The 26,684-nt window shown below is 32.3% G+C and overlaps 1 protein-coding gene and 1 long non-coding RNA gene across 3 annotated transcripts; both read left to right on the top strand.

Annotated features, from left to right (window-relative positions):
* Positions 1–1,431: 1,431 nt before the first annotated feature.
* LOC136275298 (uncharacterized) lies at positions 1,432–4,892 on the top strand. Its single transcript, XR_010713854.1, has 4 exons — positions 1,432–1,494; positions 2,681–2,740; positions 2,911–3,038; positions 4,761–4,892. It is a non-coding gene; the product is annotated as an uncharacterized lncRNA (long non-coding RNA).
* An 8,782-nt stretch (positions 4,893–13,674) lies between these two features.
* LOC105344301 (G-protein coupled receptor 84) lies at positions 13,675–16,707 on the top strand. 2 transcript variants are annotated; one of them, XM_020073713.3, is made up of 2 exons: positions 13,675–14,002; positions 15,278–16,707. In XM_020073713.3, exon 2 carries the CDS (start codon positions 15,294–15,296, stop codon positions 16,701–16,703), a length of 1,410 nt encoding a protein of 469 aa, XP_019929272.3. In that variant the 5' UTR covers positions 13,675–14,002; positions 15,278–15,293; the 3' UTR covers positions 16,704–16,707. The 2 variants fall into 2 exon arrangements, with proteins under 2 accessions (XP_019929272.3, XP_034304382.2); XM_034448491.2 differs by lacking the exon at positions 13,675–14,002 and adding an exon at positions 14,961–15,202.
* The last annotated feature ends 9,977 nt before the right edge of the window (positions 16,708–26,684 follow it).

The raw sequence follows: 26,684 nt of genomic DNA, 5'->3' as shown, positions 1-26,684 counted from the left end.
TTTTTTACATACTCCCAAAAAAGTGGGGGGGGGGGCGGGCCAACTCCATGATAATTCTATTTTTTATATGCCCCCCTGCCCCCCCCCTGATGCTACGTGCCTGCATTGATCGGTTGAAGTTCAATAAAATGTAATTTATCTAATATTCATCGTCAGTATCTGTTGTGAATTCTTTAGAATAAGCTACAACAAAATAATTATTCTGCTTCAACTAAAATTAATGTGTTGAAAATGAATGAATTTATCGATGAAGCATACTTGTTGAAATATGAAATGCCAAACCTGTTTAAATAGTGTGTTTCTGACAATTGTTTGCATTTTAAAAAAACAAGAAGTGATTATTGTGAGATCTCTTAGCCAATTATCGCAGTGATATAGTTTTTGCAGTCCTGATACAGAGTTTAACGTCACAACTGGCAGTTGGTGCATAAATTATCGATACTGCGTAAGCAGACAGGATAACGGTTCATTTAAAATAAAACACAATTTCATAAATTATTTAAATATATGTACAAAATGATTAGCAGCTATAATGCTTAAAATATCTGATAAGATTAAAATTAGTTATCATACTGAAATCGACACAGATAAAACATTGCGTGTAACACTGCATACCTAAAAGAGTTATCGTTCCTTATCCGCTAGGGTCCCCGTGAAAAATACTCTTCCGGTCAGGACCGTAGCAATAGACCGTGGCTATTTATAGCCACCGTCTAAAAAGTACAATTCATAAGAAGTATGATTTCTAATCAAGCCGCGAAGAAGTGAAAACTGTTTTATCGTCCTTGGTACTGGAAAATCTAAAAAAAAAAAAAAAAATAAAAGGCACTCATACTGAGTGTATTACCACAGAAGACATAAAAGAGAAAAGAAAAAAAATCAATGTTACGAGTTATCTTTCTTGCGATGAACCCTTACTTTCGTTGATTCTAGATGGACGAAGCTAGCAAACTTCTTGTATTATATGTACAGAGGGTCCGATTTTTAAAAAATGTTTGTTTTATGTAATTTTTGGGCAATGAATGAATAAATTAGATAAGAAATATGTCATAAAAGGATAATTTAATAAAAAAGAAAAATAAAGTCCCGGGGGTCTATATATTGGGGCGGGGGGTGAAGGGGGGGGGGGTTGTTCGATCCTGTCCTCAAGCACCCGTGGAAGGAAAATAACCCTTTGTTTTTTTTTCTTCAGAAAAATCCAATTATTCTACAGCAAGAGGGGTCATTATTCTACGTCAAAAAATGACTCCCGGTCATTATTCTACGGGGGTCATTCTTCTTCTTTACACCAACCCTATAGGTCAATTCTTTTTTATAAACAATTATTGATAATTTGATTTTTTTTTTCAAATATTGTTTAGTTTAAATATTAAGTTGAAATAATGCACACGGTTAGGTTTTATTTTGTAGTTTGCACAGATGACAGTGACACGGGAAAATGCTATTTTAACATTTTCGACCGCAGCTATTCCTGTGTTTGTGGAATGACTATGGGTAATGCAATATTTATCAATAATTATTTCTTTGTACATTGTGAATATAAGGATTAATGTTTAAAGTCATATACAACTTAATAGCTGTTGTATATAAGTCTTTCAGACATTTTGAATTTGAGTGGTATAACCACATGACAATCCCATCTCAAAGAATCGTTACGTTTACATTGAATGGCAAACTTAGAAGAATATTCTATTTCGATGTACACATAAGACCTTAAATTTGTGCCATAACTTTGTCGATTGGATATTTTCAAATCGAATGGAAATCCAACAAACGATAATTCACGCTGAGTTTTAAAGTATCTATTGTATTTTAATTTTACACCAAAACCAACCTTATTTATATCATTTTTGTCAGCTCCCTATTCATAACGAAGTTAAAATATAGCAGAATTTTTTTTAAGGAAAATTTAATGTACACGTATTCGCTTCCTTAGTTAAATCTGACTCATACTTCACCCATCGAGTGGGTTTTTCGTTTTTGTTGGTGATTTACTTAATCTAGATGGAACATTGATAAGCTTTGAGGAATTAAAACGCATTAATCCAAATACAAATTTTGCGGGGTATGCAAGTTAAAGAAGTGTGGTTCTGACAGGACTGCATTTCACAATATTTACATAAGGTATATGGCAATTAACTCAAGAAAAGTCTTAGATATTTCTTTTAGAAATGTTTGGTATTGCTAGGATACAGAATTTTCTTTTAAAATCTGTAGTCTAAATATATAATATATGCATAAAGTACAGAGAAATTCTTTTTATTGGGGTTTCACTTCCGCCCCAGCGAAATTCTTTTTATTGGGGTCTCACTTCCTCCCCAGCCGGGGTTATAACCTCACGACTTTCGGAACTAACTCTCTTAGCAATAAGCGTCCAGTGCGCCTACCACAAAAATCTTTCTTCCGATGATAAACGGAACCTAGTGCACAAGCAAAGCCGCGCATGTCATAGTCGTTTGACTTCGTGATAGATCGGTGCGCTAGATTCCATCAGAATCGTAAGCAAGATTTTTGTCTTGCCTTTAAGGCTGAGTTGGTAGTGGGCTGGTCGCTCACTGCTAGGAGGTGGGTTCGAAAGTTCGTGAATCAAACCCCCAGCTGGAGCGAAGGTTGAGCTCTAGTTAAGAAAGATTTTTTTGTTCCTATAGCAAATTAAAAGAACACTGTTTTGTGCTTGTAGCAACAACAACATTTTTAACAACAAAGACAACTACGACAACAGCAACGCACCAAACGTCCGGTAAATTAATGTTGACAACATGGAAGAATCAAAGTGCTCCTGGTTCGAACTTGTTTCTTCTAACACAAATATATTTTTCATCCCATAATTGATGTGTAATAACGTTATCTAAAGACATGTATTTTCAAGAATTGTTAATGAATGTTTCTTTTATTGGTTTGTTAAATCAGGTAAACCTTGCCCATTCTGTGACACAAATCTGAATTGTGTTTGGAATCAGACTTGCTCCGACAGTCAGACGTGTATGGTGAGAGCTGTATTGGAACAAGGGTTTAAGTTCTCAGTCCACTGTATTTTGGTAAGTTGCTCTGTCGGTGTCTTTACAGTTACTTATCTTGCTATTACTGTCTATGTATATTCTTTTTGGGATAGTGGTGTGTATGTGGGAGGGGGCATCATGAGCGATAGCCCTGATGCCAAACTTAATGGCTTTAGGTATAACAGTTTCTTTCTTCCGATCCGACAAAATCGTCATGTTTTCCTTATCCAATAACTAAAGGTAACCATATTACATGTAGTTGGATTCACGCTGATTTTAGGATTTAGCACAGTTTAAGGACATTTGACCCAATTTGCTTTGCGCAGATATATCCTGCACATACGTTGTTGATTGTTACGAACATCAAATTCCGAATATTACGTCACAATCATTAAAACTCAATGAAAATTTGCTTGTGACGCAATATATAGCTGTTTTTCATTACTTACGTTATTTAGTGCAAGTAGTGACAGACCTTGTTATAATTTAACATGCTAAAATACGCTTTTCAACATTATTTACTACGCACAAATTTCTTTACGGAATGTTGCAATACTGTTATGAGTTTTACACTAGCTCAAGTTATTTATAACAATCTGCATAGAATATTTAACAGAGTTTGTGCTAGTGAATACATCGTTTACATTCCAATCCGCTTTATTACTCGTATTGAAAATAGAGTAACACCGTCCCCGTTTTGAAGTATTTATCATTTTAAAAAATCTTTAACACACTCAGATAGTTGTTTTGTTTCATAACCTCGAAATGATGAACTTAACCTTTTTTTGAGTTTGTGCATGCTTCTCGTGAAAAGTTAAAGAAGAATAATAACACACCACACATGTGCCCCCGTTAAAACAAAGTCGATGACATGGTTATTTTTACAATGCTATTTTTTCAAAATCATTATATAAGTATCATATTTCAACTTGGATGGAAAATCTATTGCCAAATTGTTTTAAAATTATATTTTTTCTCCCCCAAGAACGCTTTTCCCCATTATGTTTGATTGAAAAAGGAAAATGATACAAACATTTTTTGAAATGGTTTCTAAAAATCGTAAGAATATAACTCGATTTGTATGTTATTTATTGATTGAATTTGTCATATCTTTAATAACTCTAACTTATATAACAATTTTCTTGAAAATCACAATTGTAGAAGTGAATTGGGTCCGTCGTCTTTAATTGCTGGTCGTAATTAACCGAACATCACAAAACTATTAATATTCGTATCGGCAAATACTTTCATTAATTTTGTTTTTCATCACATTAAAAAAAAACCGTTAGCAAAAAAACTATTATAGTGAACAGGATCATGTGATAGGAACTATAAATGAAATTTGTCGGATCAAAGTTATGAAGCATCAGCTGAATCTAGTTTAAGGCAGCTAACTCTATGAGGCTTTGAGTTTTTATGACACTACGTCAAAGATGACGATTCATAAGTTTTATGGAATTGTTTGTATCCATCAATTGAATATCGTCATAGCGTGATGGTTCAAGTAATAGAATTATGAACCGCATATCCCGAGGTCAAATCTGCCTGAGACTTTTGTTCATGTTAGCTGAATTTAATTTCAGCAAATCAAGTGGGTTTTCGTCCAGTTTTTCTGATATACTTACATGTATCATGCATCAAAATTTCGCTGCTTTGAGATGTATTTAAAAGTAGAGTGAGTCACCTTAAAATATTTTTATTTTGTTAGTTAGAGTTATGTAACAAAATACTTCTTCTAGGACTTGTAATTTCATGTTTTAGAGTTCAGATTGCCAATTATTGTCCACCAAATTCGGGGAAATCTTCTGCTGTGACGATCGAGGTTGTCTAGAGCGTTACCTTCATGGAGTATAATTTTTTTAAAACATTGCTGTACCGCTTGATATAAACCAGATTTCTTAAAGTATTAAAAACTTGTTATTGTTGTTTATGGTGTGGGTGAAATTGTTTCTACGTTTTTAAGTTTGATATATTGTGTATGAATACTGGATACGAAATTTATTCTGGGTAAATTCAAATCAAATTTTAAATATAACACAAATTTGCCTGGGCGATTTTAAGTCGGTGCAAAACTGTGTATACAAGATTAGTGGGGCGAAAAAACCCAGAGCGAAAACAATCCTGTATACGGTTTATAAATTTACTTTACAGGCGCACATGGATATTGATAGCTCCTATATTGTCCACAACAAAAACACCTTAAAATAGTGATAATACTAGAGCTAAAGAAGCTGTAAACAACTTTTTGGTTATTTCTGTGTGATTTAACGCTCACACTTAATCCGAAATGAAACATGTTAGCCTTTTATCAATCTCATCTTTTCCTGTTTAGGTTACCTGAACCGAAAATTAAAGTGAGTTTTTCTGATCACCTGCTGTCCGTTCGTCTGTCCGTACGTCCGTATTCTTATTATTACATATTACTCTGCAAGCACCATCAGATACTGAACATATCAAATTGTTCAAACCGTGACCCCACGACAAAAACTGGGGCCCAAAGAGTATTTTAAAAAAAAGATATTTTAAAAAATTTAAAAATTGACTATAGTGCTATAGTTTTGCTGATAACTCTGCATTTGGATAGTGTAGATTCTAATGTCTACAAATTGTGACTCCTGACAACACCGGGGTCGCAAAGGGGTTTAAATTTCAACATAGAAATAGATAGGAAAAATGTTTAAAAATCTTTTACTGAAGAAATACAGTGCTACACTTTTAGTTACACAGTCAGTTTGGGACATCAAACGGATTCATCCAGTGTGTGAAATGTGAAATGAAAACCCTTACAGGGCGAGGCAAAGCCGATTCAGAATACGGATTTCCAATTTCACTCATTTGATGACTATGTATTATGTTCAAACTGACTGTGTGACGAGTTTATCCTTTTGAATACCTTCACAAAAAGTTCAATAACATGTTGTAAACATGACAAGTATTTGGTCCCTATTTTGACAAGATTTTTTATAGGTTATACTGTACTTGTAATCACAATACGTAAACATCATACGTATAATATCAACAAATATCAACAACAAAATCTAACATAAACGTTGTCAATGTTTTAGAACCGACGGGTGCTTTGGAATAGCAAACTGCCATGTTAACAGTGAAAGAACCCCAGGGTTTCTACCAGAGACGGTCAAGTTCTGGGTGAAGTTTACTTGAATTAAACCCAAAACTCTAAACAGGACAACATTATGAAACTGGAAAATTGATATTAAAATATTTCACTGTAGACTTACTATAATGCCTTTTAATTTATGTTGAAAAATCGTATGCATGTCCCTGGTGTTTCGTGCATTATTGGTGTAATATTTTCCTTTTCAATGATTGTTATTTCACCAAGGCCCTTTGTCACATTTCTCAAACCTGTCCTGCGGTCCTTTTTAATACTAAATGTGTCATGTTACAGATATATTCACAGCTCCTTCTGAAACAAAGAAACAAATTATTACTAGTCGTATAATTCTAAATGAATCTGATTTATATTATGATTTATATACATGTACTATATATGCCTTATTGTATAAAATTACACTTGCTGGAAAAATCGCAGCTAGATATCAAAGTGCACTTTGTTAAACAGGCCATTCTATGTCGTTGGACTCAGGTTAATTGACGTATACAACTTCTCTAAATTTGCTTCCGCCATTACGAGATAGTGTGTAATGGTCAGGCGCCTGTGCATATCTGTATATGTATTATTTTCAATAAAAGTGAGAGAAACATGTAACATACAACTTGCAAAACGGTTTTTTATAAAGCACATAGCAGTTTCATCAAACTTACTATCTTCATATTTCAGTCCCTTTGTCCACAGCATATTTGATATCGATATGAACAACATGTATGGTCTCAGTTGAAGTTTATCATTTTGCATATTGAAGGTTGCGTAAAAGGTACGACAATTTTGGAAAGCTTTTTGTGACATATTAGACCCTTTTTGCTGTAATATAGACTTATTTACGATATGCCTGAATACTTCCATAAAAGGGACACATTTCCAGCTGATAAATTATTACATTTATATATTCACAGAGATCCAACGTAAGTTTTAACTGTCAACTTACAATGTATCTATAGAATAGAAGTTCAATTTCCGTTTAATTATATTTTTAATTTTTTAAGAAGAGTGTTTATTTCGAAATGTTACATAAATAATTATTGTAATGATTATTATATACTTGCATACATCAAGTATTATTCCCCCCATTTCGTACGAAAGTGATTGTAATTCACAGCTCTATAGAAACTGAGAGAAATGATATCAACATGATCCAATTCTTATTGTTTGGTCTAAACCTACACAACCTAACAAAAATCACGGACTGAACGAAATAATCATGATGATGTCAGACTCAATTTCCCATATAAGTCGATTTGGTATTTAATCAAACGTACACTTACAATGATTTTGATTCTTTTACTTTAAACGATCAATTAAATAATTTGTAAAAAGAAAGGTGTAAATACCAACAATATAATGGTTTCGTTTTTTAAATTTCACGTGGCTTATGAATGATCAAAACATTAATGGCCCGCTACAGCATGCATATGAAGGTTTAAGATCTTATTACAATTTAAATTGTATTTGGGGTCTTGGGTATGGTTGCATGATGGAGTAAATCCTATTCATAACCATACCTGGTTAATTTGATTATTGAGGTATAAGATAGACGAGTCTCTGATACATAGCTTGACCTATCCAGATGCTGGGACAGGTGTAAATGTTTAGTGAAAGGTTAAAGCATATTTGAATATAGAAAATTTTGTCCTGACCAACTTTCGTGGTTTATGAAAAAAAAAACTGATTTGAAACCTGAAGGTTGGCTTCAAATACAGGGCCTGATCTTCATTATGAAGAATGTTTAGAAATCCTGGTCCTACTTTACTCAATCTTGCTTGATGAATGTAATAATCATTGTTGATTTATGAGATATCATGTGATTTCTTATCTTAGGACATCTTTGAACAGAATCATATTGTATATTTTATGCCTCCTGTCAGTTTCAGGCACGTAGCATCGGGGGGGGGGGGGGGGGTGGGCAGGGTAAGTGGATTATCATGGAGTTGCCCCCCCCCCCACCTTTTTTGGGAGTATGAAAAAAAATGATATGAAAATAAGGAAATGAGGAGTGAAATTGAAGTTATATACTACGCCAATTAAAATTATTAATTTTCCCAAAAACACTTCATTATTGACGGTAATTTTAAAGTTAAAGTTTAAGATAAACTTTTGAACAAATTGCTTGATCATTTTTCAAAGAAATTCTACATGAGAATCACAAAAACGCTTTTTTAAATGACGCGTGATAAAGAATGTACAAGAAAAAATTTAATGTGATTTCTTTTTCTAAACATTCGAGTTTTCTCGGTAAGGTCAAATGTCTCTCATTTCTTGAAAAGAACATAAACCTTTGTTGACTTTTTATTGTGCATCAACTTGTTGATTAAAGAAACAATCAAATCAATTGATTAATTTGAAAACAACAACAACAAACAAACGCTTGCTTTTCCGGTGATTATTTTTAGGGACTAGTCAACACTTAAACTCAACACTCACAGCTACTTATAGCAAAGCACGTCAGTATATTCAACAGTCGGCATAATAATAACAATAGTGTTGTGTTGTGCATGTACTATGCCTAAATAGTAGTCAGGGTTTAATACATAGTGCACTCGCCTCCGGCTCGTGCACTATGTATCAAACCCCTACTTTGTACATGCCCAACACAACACTATTATATAAATATGATATGATATCAAAAGATAAATACATAGAGAATAATACATACCCTTTTCCATTGCATAGCCTGTATCAGCTCAAGACTCCAATATCAGCCCGACGGCCGAAGGTCCGAGGAATGATATTGGTCGAGGGATGATACAGGCTGTGATTTGGAAAAAAGGTATTCATTATTATATCTATTGCATACTAAGTAATAAATTTTGTAAAAAGGCATCAACTTGAACAAATGATTTTAAATATTATTTGAAAGTAGTATGTACATGGATTAAATAAAAATATGAGATATTATTGTTTAACCAAACATGTAGCTACACAATTGTTTTAAAAATTTACACATGTAGCTTAGGGAGGTTGACTCCTGAAATAATAGTGATGTCAATAATCTGTAAACCACTTGGATATAAAGATGGAGACCTATAATGTTCATTTATTTTATTTGTGACCCATGTCACATGCCATTTTTTGGAAATATAGGACCCCAGACGAAAATGATAATTTTCATGAAATTTTTGCTACAATTTGACATAGAATTTGATAATTTGAAAAAATCAAACAAATATTTTGCATACAAATAGACATACATTTAATGTCTCGTTTAAAGTAAAACAAGTAGGGGTCATATCTTAAACATTTGAGATATACATGTAGCATGAAATAAGCTAATTTTAGGCCAAAATTTGAGTTAATTTATTCTTAACTTACAATGTATATAAAATATAAGCTTAATATGCCAAAATATATCGATAGATATATCAAAATATTGTTCAAATATGTTTTTATATCATCATGAATATATCGTAATACACAAACTATCTAGAAGTTTGGTCTGCGCTGAAAATTAGAAAGCTAAAGTAACAGTAATCTAAAACTAGTGAGTTATGAAAATTGTTCATTTCCTTCTTGAAAACCTTCCGTCACAAAATATAGTCCCTTACTAAACTCTGTAAAAATGTATTTTTTTAAAAACAATTTTATTCAATATAGTTGTTTTGGCATTGTAATCTATAAATATAATACTAGAATTAATATGTGATGCAGAATTTTCAGACTAGAGGTGACCCAAAATGGCTTCCCAAAACCTAAGGAGCGAACCTCTTCAACTTTACTTTTATAGTAGGCGAGGCTAAAATACTTCCCTATTAAAAAAATTTAAGCATTTAAGTATGACTGTATATAATAGATGACTGGATAATTATTTCACTCATGACTGTTTAAAAGTTTAAATCTCAAGAAAAATGCATCAAAATATGGAATTGATTTACACGAAGCTGTCACTGCATAGTTATCAAAGTAGTGTTAGAGCGTTGGAATCTTTGAAAATCTTAAAAAGCTTTCACGTTTTTGTTGGAAACACAAAATCAAATATATACTTATATCGTTAACAATATTGTAACATTTAACAATACAACATTGTATCACATCACATTTACAATAGTCTTTTGTATAAAATGATATATGAATAAATCATATATTATATTGTATGATATATAAGATATAATATAATATTGTGATTTGACTTATGAGATTGGATCATGGCCATATAATACAATACTATAATATCCATGTAGATCATTAACTTTGTTCTTGGTTTAAAATGTTTATGTTGGTCTCATGAAGATGATTGCCTCGTCTCGACGTGCTCTGTAATCTTTGATTAACTATTTTTGGGAGTTGATTAAAATCCTATGCAGTTACTCTGGCAAACCGAAAGTGAAACAGTGTTTGGACCTAAGCACAAATCATCACCGCTGACAAGACTAAGTTCTTGAAAATAATAGAAAAAAAATCGATGTAATGTATGCTGAAGCATTGTTTTTCAAGGAAACTTATCTATAGCACTTTGAAAATAGTCAAATTTTATATACTACGAACAATTTAGATATTTGTGTAGTCTCGTGTGTTCCCACGCCAGAGTTAATATAGTCTCGTTCAACCAGATGCTCTGCTGTCTCCGTAAATCTGCAACAAGCAGAGAGGGGGCTCTCTTGCTTGTCGGATATTAACGGAGACAACCGAGCGTCTAGTTAAACGAGACTAAAGTTTGATATCAATAGTGCTTGGATCCATACAATTTTTAGAATTGATTCGATAACTAATGCATACTAGTAGTTGAAATCTGTCTTTAAATATTACACAACATGATTCATATGGGGTTTCTCGAAATTCTTGTCGGAAAAGTCTAAAAATTCATATTATAAAAAAGTGGGTAATTCAAATACAAACTAGAAACTAATTGCCATGCAAGATAAATTGATTTTGAAATAAATGATAATCTATAAAATCTACTCCCGTCAGTACTTCAGTACTTTGATTTTTATTATGGCACAGCACTCACAAAACCCTTTCAAAAATAGAGATTTTTTGTGTGGAAGGTTTTTTTATTGGTGGATTATACAAACCATGCAGGTTTTGAAAATTGCAATACATTTTACATTTAGTTTAAATTTAATATGTATGTAAACTCTCAATTTTTGATATCAAACAAGATGCTCAAGATAAGAAAGTTTGATATACTTTCTTTACTTTTTCTACAATGCTAGCTCTCCTCCATACTCGCATAAAACACCAAAGAAAGCATTTAGTTGTTTAAATATTTAGTTGTTTAAATTATAGCAAATTAATATGAAAAATTGTATTGTATTAATATTTCTTATCATGTAAAGTGAAGGAAGATTTATTATTAGTTTTTAAAGCGCTAAGCATAGCTCAGCGCTTTATTGTCGTTAGACTTTTATTTCCGGTGCAAGGAATAACTGCCTTCTATGAGCAGAAATATAATCATTTAAACTGGTAAGAGGTATAGGGAACCAGTTATATGTATCTGGGTGACGGAAATGGCCGAGTAGATACGATTGGTTTGCGGGGCTTACGTACATCAGCACGGGATGCTACGGAGTGATGACAAAATAAAGTGCGTATTCAGAAGCTAAAATATAGAAAAATAAAATCGATTCTTTGCAAGAAAATGTAAAAAACTGTGATAAATTACTGTTCAAAAGGTATAATTTGTGATTTTAACATATCTTTTTTCAGGCAAGTATCCATATATAAGTCGTGTTCAGCTTTAATTCACATCATCTACAGAAAGTAACATATATTTAAAGAAATCTGGCCTTCGATACTTTAAATTGATATTCATTAAACATAAACCAAAATTTCAATAAGGCTCATTTCCGCCTACGCTTGCACACAGTAAATTTTCTTAGAACCAAGCTAGGTTAGCGCTTTTCAGTACTTTCAGTACTTTGATTTATCTTGGAACTATAAATGTCATTAATTATAAGAATGCGTTCCATTATTGTTCAGATTTAAATTTCCTATTAACCATGATCCAAAGATCCCAAATGAGGTCTAATGCGAATGCACAGATATTCATAGGAAAATACATGAAGACGATCAGGAAAAACGTTTAATGTACACCAAGATGCAATCAGAAATATGAGTGGGGTATAATATGAATATGATAAACTTATAAGGTTTTCAACAATATGAATAATAAGTCCATAAATGAATCGTAAAAATAACAAAAAACCAACTTCAGAAGAGTGGCATTTTGTGACATATAGTTTATACTGAAGTTCCTCCTGACTTGTTTTCAGAAAACATCTATCATTTCAATGCAAGTGTGGGACTTTTAATGCAAAGTCTGCTGCTTTGTAATAAAATAGTAGTTTAGACTTTACATGCCCTGATCAATGTGACAAAAACCTTCAATGTGTATGGAGTCGGGTATGACACCATGTGAAAGTCATTTATATTGCAGTGATTCATTCACAGTGCATTGTTTTAAGAAAAAAATCAAAGATTAAATAAAAGTTAAATGTTGTCTTTTTGTTTGCACGTAAGAAACCAGACTGTACCTCTATATATGTAAAAGGAGTAGAGATCACATGTTGCAAGATCTTAAATGCATCACTAGTGTACTAATCTAGAATATGTACAAAAATAAACGGAAAACATCTGCATTTATAAATTAAGACATTCTGCCAATAAATTAAAAAAGCCTGCACCAAAGTAACTGCTTACACCTTCGGTATTTCAACACATGTATTATAATGTCTGTAAGCTATAATTTAAATTTACTTGATAAGTAATCATTGGAGAAATAATTAAAAACCAACTTTCATTTTCGATAAACAAAATTGACATTTCATGGGCCTCAAGTTTGTGAATTGTCTGATTAGAAGAAGCATGAAGTATTTTTATTTTAAAATTTAAAAAGGGTGTGTTTTCGTATGACATATTTAAAGAAAAAGCAAACTTTAAACATTTGACACATTTCTAAATTTTTATTTGATTAATATAAGTAGGCTTCAATTAAAAACAAATCGTTAAAAAACCACTATTGAGTCGATTTTTTGTGATCATTCTCCTGATTCAGCAGATTAAGCAGTAAGACCTATCGTCTTTGCAGTCATGTAGAAGACCGTCATTAGCTGATTGGAATGATCTTTAATGCTTTTCGCTTGGTTATTCCCCTAATCAGTCTCGTTTTGGCAAGTCTCTTCCGCATGACACTTTATTTCTGATTCTGTTTTTTTTTTTACATATTCGAAGAAAAGATTGACACAGTATATAACAATATTCATGTATTTTTGTTTAGAATAATTTTTTTTAAAACTAAAATAAGAATAACAGATTTGCGACCGACTTTGAGATGCATACTATAAACAGTTTAAAAACTTGAATCTACCTTTTGTAAAAATTTATCTTTAATATATTTACGAATTTCATCTTTAAATATATTTAATCATGATATGATATCATGATATTTTTTGGCCGGATGACAACATTACACTTGCTTTGGTATGTTTTCCTTCGTGCAAAATGAACACTTGATAAATATGAATCGAGTAATCCTTCGGGAATCTTACAAACCCTTATTGAACAAGAGTAGTCATAAAATCCATAATCAAAGCGACAGAATTCCACACAGCAAAAACCAAAGTCTGGTTCCTGCAAAATACGATTTCAGGAAAACCAGATAGTATACCGATCAATTTAATGCTCGCTGATTAGGCATCAGCTGAGAACTCAAATCGGACCCAAAGAGTCCATATCCTGCATAATTCATCGTTTTGAATTTCATTGATGGTCGACGTGATCTTCGTTTAAAAATCCCTTGTTTCGTCGTAGCATATCAGATACGGATTATGTTGGGAGCAGGTCCAGTTGAATACGGCGGACTAAATTTGCTATGCGAGGAATACTGTTTGTTACCTCATGTCAGAAAGTATAGATAGATACAGAAGAGGTAAGTACTGGATTTTTATGATATTTAAAGAATTAGTAAATTTAAGAACCAGCAACAGCAGTACTGATAGTTAATACTTTAAGCATAGTTTTCGTTGACAATGCTTTTATGTTATACTGTTATCGTTGATGACCACAATCTTAATAATCAGGGTTTTCATGATGGTGATGTTTTTCCTCGGTTATGCATGTATCGTTTCTTGCTAAAGTCAGGTTGTCGCAGACATGTAATTTGTAATGAATCACCTCATAACCAACTGCTCTATTTATTATTGATTGAATCCTTAATTCTTAGACTACTGTCTGCATTGTAGTTTAATATAAACACAAATATGGTTCTCAAAATAGCAATTGATTGCTGGGGAAAAGGTACTTTGACGTTTTCTCGTCTGACAATAATTGTAAAAGCGCGTTCCAAAACGTGTACATTTTATTTCTTGAAAACGTAAAGAGTTAGGACAAATGATACAGCTTGTAAATGGTGACATTTAAAATGAAATCATACTTCAAACGAGAAATGTTTTCTTTTATTTAGTTTGCGCTATTATACTTAAGTTAATAAATATTGGAACAAATTCAAGTAATATATTTGTATATGTGCAAACATTGCGGATGCACTTATTACTGTGCAAAAAGATAAATGAGAGAGGATAAAGAGCGCGAGAGAAAATTGATTTGATAAGATAAGTGCAATCCCCGTGTGTAATTTGAACAGTGCAATTAAAAATTTGCCTAAAGCGAAAACCAGTCATTTACACTTTGAGATCGTCTTCCGCAGTCTCCTAGTTAACAGGATCGTTTTGCTGTGCTTCCAGCGTTCCTCGTTATATTTTGTTGTTTTCATTGATCAATGGTAGTTCCATGTGCGATTCTGTAGCAAACTTTAATTCGAGTAAAACATTATGAAATTTATATTTTAGTCATTTTTTTCTAATTTCGGTCGATTCTTCCTCGACGAGTGTATTTAATTATTTATGTACTTAATGTATCTCTTCGGGTCGTTTTACATGACGGTGCACACATGTTTGAGCCATCATGGGAAGTTCCAGGAAAAACGTAATCAGTTGCCTTTGTTCAATTCATTACGGAAGCCATTAGGAACGATCCAAACGCATCTACCTGCAGAGTACTGAGAACTGTATCATCGACGCTAAAAGTTTACATAGTACCTGTTAATCGATTAAGAGGGTTTTGTATTTAGGTAATAATAATTACATAATAACAGTGCATCTTTCACAAACGTTCAAATTTTGAATGGTTTACCTTTTTATTTCAGCTTTCTATACGAAGGAATGCAAGAAAATGAGTTATCGCAGAGTGTTGGTAGTATGAACGATTCATGGAATTATAACGGGTCCCTAGTGGTGGATACTAAAACGCTTGCGTCGTTAAATGTAAGCTCTCCTCTGCAGGCGACGCATTTAATGGTCAGCTACAGAGTCCTCAATAACCAAGTCCTGGTGTCGCAGTTTTTCCCTACTTTGGTATACGTTTGCATTTTGTTCATTTTGGGGGTAATCGGAAACGCCTTGGTGTGCTACGTCTACAAAATCAAATGGAAAATAAAAAAGAAGCCATCCACTCTATTCATCCTTGTTCTGGCTGGCTACGACCTGGTTAACTGCTTCGTTACCATGCCATTCGAGATGGCGTTGGTATGCAATTACATGTCCTTTGACTTTCCAATCGCCTGCAAGCTTTCAAAATTTTTGACTTACGGCTTAAATGCAGCATCTACTGTCATTCTTCTGGGAATAGCCATTGACAGATTATTGGGTATTCGATATGGATTTAAGCTAGGATCTCTGACAATGAGACAAGCGCGAATAATTGTGGGGCTGTCCGTATTTATAGGAATTTTGACAACTTGGCCAACTTTATTTCTTTATGGTACTTACGAAGAAGGTCTGTATAGAACTTGTTACTTTGCAACAAGGTTTAACAACTCTGGCTACATTACAGCGCAAGTTATTTTTAGTATTGTTGCGTCATTAATCGGAGACATTATATTCATTTCCATATATTCATTGATAGGATATACAATATGTCAGCAACGGAATAAGACAGTCAAAAGTAATGACGCAAGCATAGAAACGACGAAGATCTGCAGTAAATCAGACACAGACCTCTGTAATCTCGCCGATCAATCCACCTCCATCGATTATTCAAAAGAAAAAGATAAAAGCACCTTAAGTCTGTTTAGCAAAAGTGAAGGCAATGGATACAATTCCTTTTCCAAGACCGACCTGTTTCTGCAGCAAGAGAGCAAACCTGAATCACGTGACCGCTCTGGGAGCGAGGCCATAGGAAGTCTGCTGACATTGCTGAAGATTAATCGTGATTCTCAAAAGCATCGCAGTTCTACCTTTAGTAATAGCGAAGGTAAACGATTCGGACCCTCGTTCAAAGCCCGGAAGACTACTTTCATGCTTTTTACCGTCACAATAGTTTATATTCTTACGTTTTTACCTTTTTGTGTACTAAGCATCATTGACCTTCATAGGCCACACCTTCAAATGAATGATGCATCCATTGTTGAACTTAATTTTTACCATCTTCTTTTTAGATCTTACATGTTAAGTATGGCTGTTAATCCAATTATATTTAGTTTTTTAAACAAACATTTTCGATCTGAATGTTTTTCGCTGTTAAAAGATGCTGTACTCTGTATTATTTCATGCTTCCTTATAAAGAAAGTTTAGTGACGTTTGCTGTAGAATTAATTGGTGGTGCAAGAACTATGTAAAATCCTGATCTGTAGGATCTCTACAGTAAAGAGATTTATGAAAGTTAGAATATGAAGTTACGAGTATTTAGTGTTAAGGAGGCTTAGTGGTGAACAGAGTCACCATCAGATATACCTCAAAATTTGACATTTTTGGCGATTAACTAATATAAAGTGAAGAAAAAAATCCAAAGATTTTAGCTTAAAATTAGAACATTGTCCTTTATCTTTATAAAAGGCTTTTCAAACTAAGGAGGTAAATATAACCTAAGAATGGCTACAACCATTCAGCGCTCTTATTGTTTTCAACAGATGCCAGAGTATTGGGAAAGCGTTCTATATTCCCAAAGCATTTTGTTGACAGAGCGCTAGCAAACATCTACAATTACCACACATTGTCTGAACGTGTATATATTTGCACAGTCTCTCAAATCTGATGTCTAACGAGGATTCTGGTAACGACTCTCAGAATAAAAAGAAACGTGTTAAGAGGACATCTCCTTCTCATTAGAAATCGCATCTGCTATATCGTAGGCAAGATTAATATATCTCTGACCAAACCCATGATTAAAACTAATTAATAAAGAGTGCTAGTTGCCTTGATTTTATCGGTTTTGTCGAGTCAGGAAATATAATAATTTTTATGAAAAACCACATTCCCTAAGGCTTTTTCGAACATTAAGTCTACATAAACTTTATTAAAGATCGGTCAGTGTGGACGAACGGATTTTATCTGATAAAAAGAGCATGTAACAATCTCTCATCAAACAGTTAGAATGTGCGATAGGTTTCTTAAGCTTGACAAAACGGTTAAGTGACTTTCCATATTGTCATTATCGAATATCATTACGACGCAAATATTGCTGTGAAAAAATCCCTTGTACACTGCAGTGAATGATCTGCATCAAGATGTGAAAATCAAAAGTGCATTAATGCAAGCAGGGATACCACAAAAAGAGAACTTTCCCGGCGATAGATGTACACTGTTAACACGGTAATGTCATATTTCAGAGACTGGCTAGTGAGAAGTCATTGTTTAATACACTGCTCACGCATTATCACTTGGATAGGGACTGAACACATTGATGATATAGTGAATCTAATGATTCTTTGATTGACTAGGGAGCTTTTCATCTCGGATTTTAAGACGACAAATAGATCAGTGTTGAAACAATTTACATAGAACTAGTAATGTGGTTTTCAGAGAACACCAATCCCCCAATTTTATTATGTTTTGTTTCATGTTAGGCAATGTCCCGTTTTTTTTTATATCATGAGTTTTTCGTTACCACAACTATATTTCATCTACCTCAGCTATCAGATTCCAGTGATATCTTTTTGTTGACATTTCTATTATGGAATTAGGTTTGATATAAAAGATGGTTGATGCAATGGATCGAGAACCCTATGGGAATATTATCCTTACTTTCAAAACATGTGGGTTTTAATTGAGGTAATATATTTACAACAGGCTGTTTTAATTAGTGTAACATAAAACGGTTTTTAAATACAAGTGATATATGCGTATATTCCTTCGTGTTCCAATCCTTATCACCTATTATAAATACCCACTCTTGGTGTTTTCACGTTGCTCGTTTAATCCGATTTTAATGGAAGTCCTCGCTATGCTGTATTTCGGACATCAAAGTATCCAACAGCTCAGACTTGAGGCATTATTGTGTGAGATCATGTACAGAGATACCTTATAAGCTTCATTCACTCCTATGTATCAGCCGTCTGGTACCTTCTGATAATCAAAGTAGTATCGATGGGCTCACGCCACATTGAAACTGAAGTTCATCATCCCGATTACCTTTCTTTCTCTGTTGACCCATGCATGATCGTGACAATTCTAAATGTTCACTGTACGTCACAGTTGAACACTAATCCTTCTACTATTTTTTTAACCATTAAACGCCATTTGAATTTTGATCCGGAGATGAATTTTTATTTTAAAACATGAAATATGATGATGAAATGTGATTCGAATTTAGAACTTAATTAAGTTTACTTCTTTGTGAGTGTGAGAAGACTTTTTAGGAGGACTGTTTTATCAAGGAGTATCGTTAAAGCAGGTGGCATCAAAATTAAAAACAACAAATATGATGTGGTACAGAAACCTTAAAATGTTATTGAATTTATGCATATGGAATTTGAGTAGTCTGTGTCAAAACCTCAGAGAAGCCAGTCTATGACTTATATATAGTTCAGTCAATGGTTCAAAGATAACAATTTCCTCACTCTAGGCTTCGCTTACGCATTCAGTGTGTGAACGTATTTCACTTGCAAATCGAAACTCATTTTTAACATGTTGCGATGGATGAAATAAATACTTACATTTTACCAAATGTTCACAGTCTTGTTAAAATGACAACATTACATGCATCTGACTGGCCACGTATGTTAAGTTGTACACTGTAACATGTAACAATAAAGGTGAAATTGTTTCATAGACCGGAATCATTAATATTGCGGAAAGCAAATACTAGTACCTTGGTTATACCAAGTACAAGCTCAAAAATGATCGTGCAGTTCTAATCTTCCGATCAACTTTGGCAAAAATCGCTACTTGACGAAACTCTAGTTTACAAAAGCCTAAGGTAAATAGTAAATGGTATTGCTAAACAAAGATTTCGCTAGCTACGAGGAAGTGTTTTTCAAATGTGTTGTGATATGGTGTCTTTTTCCTTATGTTCCATTTATTGCTCGTATATTACATTGGTTATATTTGGTATCCCTAAAACTGATACAATACCTTTGGATATTAATAAGATGTAACTTATTACAATGCTTAAAAGTATGCACAGTTAAAAAAGTCTTAGTACCTACAAGCCTTAGTACATTTAGCTACAATTTTGATAGACTTATAAGACACATTTGTTTACTATATAACAAAGTTTACAACATAACTTGCACGATTGTTGATTGCAAATAAAGACAATTAATATACAACAGTTGTTACTCATTGTTAAATTTTGATAACTTTAATTATAAAATTTTAATTATAAAATCACAGAAAAAAAAACATCTTTTAGCCTTGACTTGAATGCAATGTATTATTAACGGTTTGAACAGAAGGTTTCCTTTGTGATTAGATAGTGCTGTTTAACAGAGCTGCATTTTGGTATAAAATATGAATACACGTACCTGCTATGGACTGCAGAAATTTTTTTAGTATAAAAAGCACGCTGAAAGACAATTTACAAGGAAAATTCAAAATCTAGCTGGATGTGATTGAGTGTATTTGTTTATCGTATGCATTGATTGAACTTTCTGTATTATTATTCCTTTCCTTTTTCAAAGAAATCAATTGGACAACTCTGTACGGATTTTATACAAATACACGTATATAATTATATGGTAATGTTCACATGAAGTCAAGTTTAACAGTCCTACATGTATTTGCAAAGTGATGACGTACAAAAAAGAACAAAACTCTCAATCCTTTTATTGATTGATCAAATGCGACGGCAACCATCAAGCCTACGATTTTAAAAAGTGTGAGCAGTCGCTCACAAAACAAACAATATTAATCCGAGCAGTCGTAGCTAAAAATGCGGACAATCTGGAATGGTTTCATATTATGTCATATTCTGCTTATTAATTAAACAGTAAATCGATAATTTTTAACAACAGTGAAATGTTTTACTAACGTTGGTAGTGAATTATTGTCTTGCATGACAATCTGATATTAAATGTAGATTTTTTGTGATCCCAGACAGAAATTATTGATTCATACAATGAAATGAACCGCCTTGGTTACAACAATTGTAGTAAGCAGCTGGAATTAATATTTTTTTAATACAACGTTAAGGCTCATTGTACGCATATCAATACATGTGCATGTGCAGACATTGGAAATAGGGATTTTCAAGGTCAACTCTTAAACTTCAAAATAATTGTCTGAACTAATAACATATGAAATGAAAGAATTGATTTTTTTCCCTAAAAGTAAATCAAGGATCGATATTACGATTCAAAAATATACACTTTATAGGAATTGCATTAAGTTTCGCATGGCCGTCAAATAGTTACCCGGCGTTCGCCAGAGATAAATGAGGTTGTCGTCTGACATGCGCATACGCTTGATGTGATCCGCTCTCGCTATTGGTCCAAACACAACTTCCTGGTTAAAAAATAATCATGGATGTAATACAGACATGTTAATAAAATGGAGACTTATAAAATCTGTAAGAAACAACATTTGAAAGAATGAAATACTTTTACACCCTGATTTCGAGAGAGGCTCTGACTCTGATAACCACTTTCCCACAATCAGAATACCACACCAAGAAATTGAATATTTCAAAACTCTCATAGATCTTATCTTGCTATTTTAATCTATGGCAAATGTATTCTGTTAGGAAGAAATACACAAGAAATTTTACAAAAATTGGAAGACGCTGCATTGCCGTAATAATCTACAAACGATAAATTACATTATCAAATGAATAATAAAAAGGTAAATAAATGACTAGTTTATAATTTTCAATCAATGTACAAGTATTTTAAGGAGATTTGTCTCAATATATTGTGAAATTTAAGGGAAACAAAGCAGCGTTTGTTATTGCATGTTGAGTATCTTAATATGCTCACATTAAGAGTATGTGCACATATAACACTATCACCAATTTTAATATAATATTAAGTTCTGAAAACTTATTAGGTCATCTGTTAAATATAACAGGTATTCTTTTTTATCATTATGTCCTCATTTGAATCAACCGTGCACGGGAATTTGAAAAATAATAATTGTTAAATAAAAGTTTTATATTAAACGTAAACAGCATGGTTTTTTAAAACTCGGATAATGTTTAATTATGAATTAATACACACCGTGTTATATTTTAAATTGTACAATACTCTTCTTACTTGGCGCGGGTTTTAACTTTAAATACAAAAAGTTTCAGTTGTCTTGAAAAATTCTGCATTTACACCCATTCAGTGCTTACTATGACAAGCGGTGAAACTGCTGTTACAGAATTGATTCAGTTACCCCTTAATGAATTAATAATCTAAGATATTTGAATTATAATGCCAAAGAAAAAGTAGTCATTTTGTGCATAACAAGAACAAGGTGGATTCTTAATAGTATTGATGTTGATAAAAATCAAGATTGACTACACGCTCAATACATTTTAATTATCATGATAATTCCACACTCCTGATCAGTGTATTTTACAAGTCAAATAACCCTTATTATATTTTCATGGAGCTTAAAAACAAAACTTGTTATGGAAGCTACAACAAACAACTATTGTTGTGTTTTAGATTTTAAAGAAATCTAGAACAAGTGTGGTTGTTTTATGCCTCTTTTAAATCCCTATGTGAGGGAACAATGACATTAAAATCAAATTAAGATGTTGTTAAATTACTCCCACGAAAACTAGATTTACCGTATGATCGTACGTGTCGCTCACTGTCGATTTCATTTGATAGAATTATCAATAAGTCTATTCTCTCTATGGAGTTATGTAAAAATCAATATTCATATTCACCTTGATTTAATTTATTAATTTATTAATTTTTCCATCATTAAGCTTTCTGTTAATGACCTTTTTGAAGTTAAACATAATAATCACTGTTCATTTCCTTCTTCGTTGTTTACGGAATTTACAATTCTAATCGGGATCAGTCAAACTCGTGTAAACATCGTCACACAGAGCGACATCTCTTAGACTTATTACGTAAAAAAATATTCAGCTTCGATCTGAAAAAAAAATTCGAAATTCTAACATCAAAATTGTTTATACATGCATTTAAAAATATATTATCTATCTGAGCATTGGTTGGTGGTTTTACTTTAGAAACGATTTATCTTTTTGCCATTTGTACAGCACGAGCATTCATTAGGTTAAGATTCGGCTTTTAAATGTAATAGATCGGCTCTCTTAATATTGTCCTTAACAAATATTTTTACTCTTGTTAATCATAGCTTGTACACTACTGTCCTATTTCGACCATTAAAAAAGTAATTATTCGTTTCAAAATAGACTATTATTTCGTATAGGTTAATAGTTTGGGAGTTTGTTTTTTTTTTGTTTTTTTTTTTTTGTTTTTTTGTTTTTTTGGGGGGGGGGGGTGTCGAATAGCTTTATGTGTATAACTAAATGATTACGTAATGACAATAGTAATGCAATTGATTGCATTGTGAGATCTTAATGGCTTCCACACTAGTTTTTATTATATGAAAAAGAATTATCCCAATGCACTTTACGATTTAAGTTTTAGGTATTTTAATGTCAGAAACCCGAAAGTTTACACTTGCAACCATGAATTTTAGGAAAATGATATGGCCATCTAAAAAAAAGTAACATATATAAGATTACAATGGAAGTTTTAGAAACAATCATATACATTACCAATTCTGTTTTTATTACAAAACTCAAAAAAAAATATGGATCCAGTATTTTTATACTCCAAATGCACTATAAAGGTTAGGATATAGATGAATAACTGTCATTATTTTTAATTGAATTAAATAATATACATCCAATTAGTAAATGTAGTTAAGTTTTGAAAACAACATGCTAACCATGAAAATTTGTTCTACGTTCTTCATTGTCAAATATCACAATCACCAAATCTGCTAATAAAATATATTTTGCATTTTTCATTCTAGGAGTGGATACTGAAATGGTCTTATATCATTGGTTTTAATCAATATGGTTGTGTTGATACAAGAACTTACCGAAATAATGTTTCTTAAGACTTTTATTCCACCACCAGTAAGCATCCTTATTCAATATGTTCATTTCCGAATCATTAGGGTAGTGCTTATTTTATAAAACATCAACAACTGTTCCTCGCTCTAGTCAATTCAAACTAACGAGCATTCGCAACTTTGTGTATGTCAACAAACCTGATTTGTTCTGATCAGTATTTCCATTTAATCAAGTGAGTAAGCTCTAAGAAAATTATTTTGAGCTAAAAATTATTTTCAAGGTTTATTTCAGTGAAACTTTACATTAAAACAGATTTATCTCAGAAATGACGTACTAAATTGTATTGCGCAAGGTCACAATAACCGCATAACACAACGTTGCATCATCGTTTTTAATTCTTAAAAGAAGAAAAAAATGGTCATAAAAGGGGCTGTCTCAAAAGCTCCATAATATAGATCAAATTGTATGAGATAAATAGAACTGTGTATAGAAATATAATTGTGTGATTTTATATTTGCTTTATCCTACTCGTTGAAATGGTCATATTCGCTTGGCAAGGCTCGCGAATATATACACCATTTCAACTCGTTGGATAAAGCAAATATAAAATCACACAATATAGATATCCTATTTATATAAACCTCTCGGTTATTATTTTTTTGTGTACAAAAGAGTGATTTTTTTAAATTGTATAGAAACGCACTGATATCATACAGAACAATGACCAACTCGTTGAGGGTGAATCATTGTCATGCGTAACTATGGTACTTTAAGTATTAAGAAGACAAAACTAGTGGTCAAAATGGAAGATTCACAATCATGCACTTGCCTATTTTTTGAAAAAGAAATTGGCAACCCGTTTACAAACAATAGTTTTTGAGAAATAAATAAACATCAAATCAAACAATGACTAGTCGAACATTTGCACTTAAAGGCTTTTCTGAGAACTCAATAAAAACTGTAAGAATTTCTGATTTTTTATGATTCACGATTAACTGTATTTGATTAATATGCATAAATAGTCGACGATGACCTTCATTTCAAAATCCATTCACGTGTGCAAAAAATTGATTAGATTCTAAGATGGGCGACAATTATATGATTTTTAAAAGTATCCAGATTGAATTGATTCATATCTTGCTTTATTATATTATTCAATATATATATAATGATTATCGAGAAATACGAAAGGAATTGTATAATATATATTAATTGTGCCTCGATGTCTTGTTTTACGTGAAACTTTCACAACAAATCTTACTGATTTTAGCTACTAGGCAAACAAAATAATTTTAAGGCTTAGTTTTTCTGCTGGTTTCTTTAATAACGTCAACATACAAGTACATGTAGCATACAAGTAATTTATGTTTGTATGAATGTTATAATCAATGATAGTCTAATCATTGTGACCAAACTAACGATATCATGAAATGAATTCTCGTCTGAAAAAAATGTTTGTGGTTTTCTTCACCCCTGCTATGCATGTTAATTACGTTGCTAGGTTTGATTTTTTTTTCAAACATGAATTATGGTCTAATAAGTGAACTTGAACAAACGTATGATATTAGATTGACTAATGATATATGTGTATGCATAATTATCAATACTCCAGGAAGAACAAACACTTTATCACAAAGAATCCTACATCGTCACTTTAAACATTTTTTACATACTTTGAAATCTTTGAAGTTTTTTGTTGTATAGGAAGCTGGTATCACCAATATCTTAGAATTTGATTATGCTATACACGATTGCATCAATTACAATTAATGGAATCTTAGACTTGTAAAACAACCAAGCAATCCATTGCTATAAATTTAGACAGGATCATGCATTTAATACAGCTCTGACTCTTGCAATTGGAAGTCTATATGCTGGTGAACGGAACTTCTGATAAAGTAAAAAACGCGTTACATGGCAAACCATTATAACAGTATTTGCAGCATGGTTATTTTTTGGTATCAGTTCGTCACGTGCATGTCCTGTCATACCTGGATGAATTTTTATTATTTATAAGCATGCTAATTACAAAAATGAGATAGAAAAAAGAGCAGACGTCTTGTACCAAAGATTTTCTTTAAAGAATTTTTTTACTAAAGGGAAACACCGATTGATGGATTGATAGTTTTTTAGCCATACATTATGTTTTACTATTTATTTTAAAAGGTTTTTTTATAATATATTATGAATTGGTATAAAATATTTGCTTTAGATAGATAGATAGATAGATAGATAGATAGATAGATAGATAGATAGATAGATAGATAGATAGATAGATAAATAGATAGATAGATACTTGAACCCAATCACTATTTACATGATTATTCAATGTTCTTCAAAATCTTCTTCAAGAATACAAAAATCTCAATTTCCAGTCACTAATTTAATTACTGAATGGCTTTGTTTTTTAAGGACGCCTTTTTGAACATTCCGCATTTTGAAACACAGTTAATGATTTAACAGATTTTCTTCCCTGAATGACCATCCAAGACCTCATAGCACTCTGTTCTGTGTGCGGTTAGTAAGCTGTCACGAAAATCATTGTAATGAGGAGTAGGAAATGATTGCAAATCAAAGAGGTCTTTGTCAGAACAAAAGTCAGCATTTTTGTAAACAGGTGGGTTTTTTTTTCTCATTTCAAAATGTTGAATGTATAAGAGTTCTGATGGGCGTCAATGCATTATATCAATATTGATATCTACTTTATATATCTATTTAAAATTGCACTGAATTTTTAATGACTACCGTAAAAGAAGACTTATTTCGTGTTTCTGTCGCCAAAATAAAGTTGCTTCAAAAATTCATTGCACTTATTAATTAGTAATTTAGCCTTAAAAAATGACGAGATATAAATCACCATAATCGACCAATCAACTTACAAATTGTGTCGTAATACAAAGTACAGGTAAACTAGTTCTTAAACCTTTTGAAATGTGTTCAAACAGATTCACAGCTAATTTACGAGCGCACATACCTGAACGATAATTATATAAACCGTTTCCGTTTACCTTGTATCAGTACGGTTCTTTCGTCATCAGCATTGACAGAGAGGTTTCCTTAAAACGATCGAACGACCGACAGGAAACATTGTTTGATGATATTCTAGAATTACTTGAAGACAAGGAAGCTTCATATCTTAATGCCAACTTCTAAGAGTGGGCTTTAGATTTACGTTCAAGAGTTTCGACTACTCAGCCTTAATTTATGTTTTCTTTTTCCTAATCCTGACTGATTTCAATTTTATTTCAAATGCTGATGTATACATGTATGTATAATTGCCACATTTTCGTTTA

Source organism: Magallana gigas, chromosome 5, assembly GCF_963853765.1.
Source record: "Magallana gigas chromosome 5, xbMagGiga1.1, whole genome shotgun sequence".
Lineage (NCBI taxonomy): Eukaryota > Metazoa > Mollusca > Bivalvia > Ostreida > Ostreidae > Magallana > Magallana gigas.
This window is presented reverse-complemented; position numbering and strand designations above follow the sequence as displayed.